This window comes from Varroa jacobsoni, unplaced genomic scaffold, assembly GCF_002532875.2.
Source record: "Varroa jacobsoni isolate VJ856 unplaced genomic scaffold, vjacob_1.0 scaffold_189, whole genome shotgun sequence".
NCBI classification, from domain to species: Eukaryota; Metazoa; Arthropoda; class Arachnida; order Mesostigmata; family Varroidae; genus Varroa; species Varroa jacobsoni.
The window spans coordinates 43,798-50,305 of record NW_019213091.1 but is presented as its reverse complement, the minus strand read 5'-3'; the positions used below and the strand labels follow the sequence as shown (position 1 = coordinate 50,305).

The following is a 6,508-nucleotide window of genomic DNA, read 5'->3' as shown; positions in this document are numbered from 1 at the left end:
AGCAGCAGCAGCAGCAGCAGCATCAGCATCAGCAGCAGCAGCAGCAGCAGCAGCAGCAGCAGCATCAGCAGCAGCAGCAGCAGGCAACGGCGATCCGTACACTGGGCTAACGCCGCGACGTTATCAAAGCATTAGAAGCAGATAGAAATGAAAAATCAAAACAGCGCCGTCCTCAGGAGATGAGAAACGCTAGAAATCACGCAACAAATCAATTTCTAAATCTATCAATAGTAACGAGTATCAGCTGTTTTCGGGCCAGCTATTCCGTGTCGTATGCACTTTAATTTTATCGATGCCGGCATTAATACTTATTACTACAGTATCTTTGGGCCTCGGAACCGTTTTCTTTGATCGACGGGGGCACATCATTGAATTGCGCGTAAATTATTTTACGCCCCTTTTGTGTTCGCAGATGCCTCGATGTCTGACGCCGTTCCGAAGATTACCACAGCCAGATCATCAGAACATGAATAAAAACGTCAGCGATGATGGCTAGTAATTAGAAAGTGGCAAAGCATCTAATCACCGGTGTACATTATCGGCATCGCTGAGTGAGTTCTGAAACCCGTGCGATCTGACCAGCACAGAACAATACCAACGTGTGCCTTGCGAACCGCCTTTTTCACTCGTCTGACACGTCGCTATCATCGTGGTCGTACCCGTTTCATAGTAGCACAATGTTAATATGTGTATGAACTATACTGTGCAATCTTAGGCGAGCTATGCTACTGTTGGGTTCACCCTTAGCAACATGCACGGATGAGGGACTATTGCATGACGGATAGGGGAAAAGCAAGACAAAGCACGTCCACATCGAACGCGTTGTCTGCTGTGACGCCGGAGTGTTGGTGACGTGTTAACATAGAGAGACGGGCAGTTGTTGCGAAACTGCAATGATGATCTCGCCTAGATAGAATAAGTATTGCTGAGCACAGAAAAAGCGATAGAACAAATTTTTGTTAGTTTCTGCTACTGTTCCGAGATAACGATTGTTTCATCAAGTTGTTTCGACATGTTGAGCGAATGTGTGGGTATTGCTTGATCGCTGTGTTGCGCATGGAAGGGACCTATTCTTATGGGTTGATTTCAAGAGGACATCACTGGACGCTGTACTTGCCAGACAACAGAAAAAACGGAAGAGGGTTGTAAGCATGGTAGAAAGATATTAGGTACATCAGAAGTATCAAAGGGATAACGCCACCGACGGACGCCCCACAGCCGATATGGACAAGTAACGTGGATGGACCGAAAGTCAACCTGAGCCGAATTTGTCGAAACGATCCAAAACCATCCATCGCCCTGATATCCCCGTTTTACCTCTGCTGCTGCTAGTACTTAACCACTATCGCCTTTAAGATGGCAGGGGGGCTGCTTTCCTGTCTACACATGCTCATACACGGATCAAACCGCACAAAGAAAAGGACATTAATAGTAACGGGTGGTGCTCGATATCGTTGTCTATTACCGTTCTCTCAATGAGCGCTCGATTCGCGCTACAAGTGACTGTTGCGAGATAAGGAAGAATCTCCTCGGCCTTGTATATATCTGCTTGTGTATCTAGAGTAGTATACAGAGAGATATGTGTGTGGATCGGTACGATGTCCAGCCGTGCACGTTGTGAACGGACGGACTTCCATTTGACCGTTCTCAAGCCACGGGTCCCTATGAGCTCCATTGCCACTCGCTTGGCGACGACTTATTCCGAACGTTAAGGAAAGAAGACTGACGGATAAGGCATCTCAGTGCGAGGGAATACCTTTGCGCAGGCAATCGGGGCGGGCAGACTGCTGCGGCGATATGTACAAAGGACGTAAGACAAGACATGGTACGGCTGAGCAACGATTACGTATTTTTTTCCGTGTCACGATTGTGACCTCATCGGTCTCACACGTTCAATCTATTGCAGAACCGACATTTGGACATCATTTACGAGCCAACAATAATAGCGATAACAAGGGTGGACAGTACGTACACAGCATTAAAGGTGCAACAACAGATGCAGAAATAACAATAACTAATTATGGTAATCGAAACCAAAGGAAGACTGCTGGGAAAAACAGATCTTCCACATACTGGATATTTCATGGTCTCGACACAGATACTTATCAGACTATTTATATGTACACATTAGCCAAATTATAAATACAAAGGGGAAAAGACGGAAACATCGTTGGTTACCGGACCGAAAGCGTGCATTTCTTCCGAATTACGACCATAACAAGTATAAATATCGCGTTGATGTTCCCTGGTATACGCAAATCCGGAAATAAGAGATTTGAACTAATATTCTGTTTAATTAACGTAACGAGCAGATATCCTTGTTGGATTTTCAGAAAGTTACTTCAAATTAACGGGTAGTTAATAATCGCGACTATAATTTACATTCTGTCTTAAATTTTAGAGGCCAAATAGAAATAATGGACGGTTGTGCAAATTTTGTCCTAACGTTCGGTAAAGGTTAGGCATCTTTCTTATTTCATACTGGTATCGTGTCTGGCTCCTTAATGTGATCTAAGTTCAAAGTTAGCCTTAGATACACTTCGTTTCGTGCTGGAAGGGGCCAGCCCTCTAAAGCAGTGCTCGAAGGCAGTAGAACTGAATTTTTTAGTAGGTAGTAGGACCATTTCCTTTTAGTTAAAGGTTGGCCGTATATTCCGGTTGCGCTCTTTGTTCCTACTTTGGCCGTTTTGTCGGTGTTTGTGCTGCTACCTCGTCTTTGACGTTCTTGATGTTCGCCTTTATGTCCTACGCTTCGCTATCACCTGATATTCGGCCACAAGGTGATATCTTCTTAAGTTTAAACCTGCTACTGACACTGAAGAAGCACGACCTGTTGTTACCCGCTGTAAATTTTATTGACCCGCTGCTTTGGCTGTTGTTGTTATTGTCGTTGATGGCAGTGAGGCGGTATTACTGTCTCGTCGATCGGAGGTTCCGCGGTCCGTGTAATGTATAGAATGAACAACTTTCGAACTGTTGCTGCATGGAAATGAGGAAACGCTTTATAAGAAGACCAAAACACTAGACCTTCTAGATAACGCCAAAGAAGACACTCTATAATGACACAGCTTTCAAGGGGCATCTCGGCCGCGACAAGAGTAGCATTTAGTACTATCCCGAATTCATCTTCATCAAATCGTGCTTGTTACTGCCGGCAACACCATATCGTGCTATATTTCAACGTTACGCAGCCATCAAAGATAGAACGCTGTACATACCACCCGCCCCAAGATTCACCTTATTCGTCACGTCGTTGACTATTTACCGCTCCATCTCCCATAGACTGTTCCTCGTATCCTGCTCACACTTGTCCTTACGAGGACACGGGGCTATGGCAACAGGCTCTGGTGACGCGATCATCACCATCACGAGCGACAGCAGTAGCAACAGTTAGTCGTAATCAAGGTACGCCGGTCAAAAGCAAACTGTATATCTGGTTAGTCACTGTGGTTTAGGTGGTTATAGCGTCGATCGATCATACGCAGACGAGGATGACAGAAATAACCGTACGAAGTAGGAGACGCTTCGATTCGTACAACGAAACTGTATAACGATCGTTTCCATCCAACTATCGAAATTGTCTGTACATGATGATACTAATGGAAGTAGCAGTGATGAACACAACCGTACCAGTAACAACGGGTACCAAAGCAGCGGAAATAAAAAAACAACACAGATTTAAGTGGGTCGGGCTGCTGGCACCGTGGTGTTAGAGACGGCTCTCCGCGAAAGCTGTCTCAGGTCCACAAGTTGTACAGGCCAGCGGTGAGCGACTCACCGCAAATGCTGCGACGGCCGAATCAAACTGTAGGAGTGTAATGAACCGTGGTGAAACAGATGAAACCCGCGGGCCTTAATAGGCGGACGGTCATTCCATCAGTGTCCGACGCAGAAAATAAGGGAGAGAAAGCGTAAGAATAGCGATAGACATAGGCAACCAACCCCGTCCTATCACTTTTAAAGAAGAAGAAAAAAAACAACGCCTGATTGATTGGTAGGGCGCAGATACGCCTAGTCCATATACAGTAGTTTGAAGACGAAGTTCTGCTTGTATTAATTGTTAGTAAATAACTGGGTGATCAATAGGTGATATGTCCTAAGGAAATGAACATGATACACGTCGATGATAATGTTCTATTCAGTATGACCAGAATTTATCGTCGGCAGATGCCGGCAACCTTGCCAACATGTGTTCCCTCAAAGTCAATAGGGAAAAGACAAAATTGGAGAAGTTTCGGGAGGGAAACAGGCGCGGGAGGACAAGCCCAAGCAGAGGCCTGCAGCAACCAGCAAGAATTGAAATCTCCCGATACGTTCACCCATATCGAAATCATTTTCCGCTTTATCAGCCAATGCTCTGCTTGCGGCAAGTACTAGTGGCAGCAAACGTATTAAAGAATCTACAGGAGTCTCGAAAAAAAAACACTTTCTGTGTTGTTTAAAATGAAGATAGCCGCAAGAGTAACGTGTGCCTCTCACTTATTACCGAATAGATTCCGCGCTTTTAACAAATCAACACCAAGTGGGGTGGAATCGGCTTTTATACGAGAATTGTACACATTCGTCCCCTGCACCTTCTCAATAACGCGTCCTGCCTCATCAAGCCTATTAAGACACGGGTCGTACTGACTTTGCAATATTCGTATATGACCTGCTTATTAGGCAGTACTAACGTGACCTGGCAGACAAATCTAAACTTTTGATCGGACAGGGGCGACGATCAATTCGATGTGGGGGAGAGCACCCAGAACGAATGGAAATTTCAGCGCTCAATTTGATTTTGTATAAAGTTTTCGTCATGTATTCGCTTATCCAGAAGCCTCTGTGGATATGTGACGTTTGTAAATAGTGTGATTTATAGTGTCCAATTGGCACCATCGTAATGAGTACTAGACAGCTTCTTCATTGATGAGCCTGGCTTTCTAGAAGTACGTAATTGTGTTTTGCCGTTACACGTACATCCGACAAAGACAGCAGTAAAAATTTACCGGTCTATAACTTCCTATACTCAAGTGCTTTGATGCTAGAATATTACCTATTAGAAAAAGGTATGCCAAAGTCAGCTCACCTGTTGTCAACGTTGCCAATAGAAGCCAAGCAGCTTCGGTAAATCGCACCATAGCTATTGCGCTGGTCGAGGTCGTTACGAGTGATGTATCCGCGTGCGTTTTTGAAAGCTGACGATTTTTCTGCATTATACACACTATCTTTTTCCAATGAAAAATGTCTGTCTATTTGTCCGTCTTTTCGTCAGTCACTTCATGAATCACATTTGCACTCTGAACAACTTCGATAATACAATGTCAGCCTATAGTCGTCGTCGTCGTCGTCGTCAACGAGCCCGCGGTTCGCTGGAACGGTTTTTGCGAAAAGTTATTCCCCAACTAGACAATTATTGAGCAGTATCTAAATCTAATTCGACCGATGGCTAGAAAATGAAATAGGCTATTTGGTACATCGCTTGTGACCAACAGTCGTTATTATTATTATTCCGTTTCTTCCTCTCGCACTGCACCATACGCACTCACTCGGCGTTCGTCTTTCCGAAAAAAAAAAAAAAAAAGCCGAGGATCACATCAAATAGATCAGCTTCGACACGGTGATAGCTACTAGGACAGAAGTAATTAGCGGACGCTGGACTTCGATAGTGTACGGAGACGTACGCTACCACACAGTCGAACAACACTATTTCTCCAGAGTACACGATACGTTATGTGTTACGTTGTTGAAGCGCGACCCTTAGCGCGAACTCTTCGTCTCGACTCTACCAGGTAGCTAGCTCCACGATGAAGGTGACTTCATAATCGCATCCTCGGAACGGTACGGGCCATTCCGTCACATAGCAACACGTGAATGAAGACGAAGCGTCATACCGCACGACTACGGGGCTCCCATAGCAGGCACAACTTCTGTTAAATTGGGAGAGGGCCGCAGCCGCAGCACAGAGTGCCGCTCCTTTGTGGAGAGGAGCAGCAGCATCAGCAGCAATCTGGTGGATTTAACAGCGGCGGCTAGCGCCGCAAACTCCAGCACCAACGTTGGATCTGCTGGTGCCGGTGGGCGGGAATCAGCGGCGCCATCATCATCATCGTCGTCGTCGTCGTCGTCATCCCCAACAACAACAACACCAGCATCATCAGTATCAGCAGCAGCAGCAGCAACTGATCTCCAGCGTTCATGAGCAATGGCGCAGCCAACGGCGTTGCTCGCTAGCTGGCTGGCTGGCCGGCCGGCCGGCCGGCCGGCCGCCTGCTTGCGTCTGGCGCAGTTCGCGAGCGAACCCAATGCGGCGATGTGGTATCAATGCGGCCCGAAGAAGAGAGGACGAACTATGACGATCGAAACGATGAAGCACAAGTAGGAAATGCCGCACCTACGTTCGCGCTGTGGCTTTGCGAAAGTCAACGCTGCTTTCGTTGTCAGACGACGACGAAAACGGAGGAGAAGGCGACGATCCAGGAGAAAACGAAAAAGCAGCAGCAGCAGCAGTAGTAGCGGCGGCATAAGG

The 6,508-nt window shown here is 46.3% G+C and overlaps 1 protein-coding gene across 1 annotated transcript in view; it reads right to left on the bottom strand.

The window, feature by feature from the left end:
* Positions 1–5,857, bottom strand: part of LOC111272726 (uncharacterized) — an 86,812-nt gene extending 80,955 nt beyond the window's left edge. The window contains exon 1 of the mRNA XM_022854310.2: positions 5,069–5,857. Coding sequence (XP_022710045.1) covers positions 5,069–5,195 — 127 coding nt within the window. The 5' untranslated portion in view covers positions 5,196–5,857. The remainder of the gene's footprint in view (positions 1–5,068) is intronic.
* Positions 5,858–6,508: the final 651 nt, after the last annotated feature.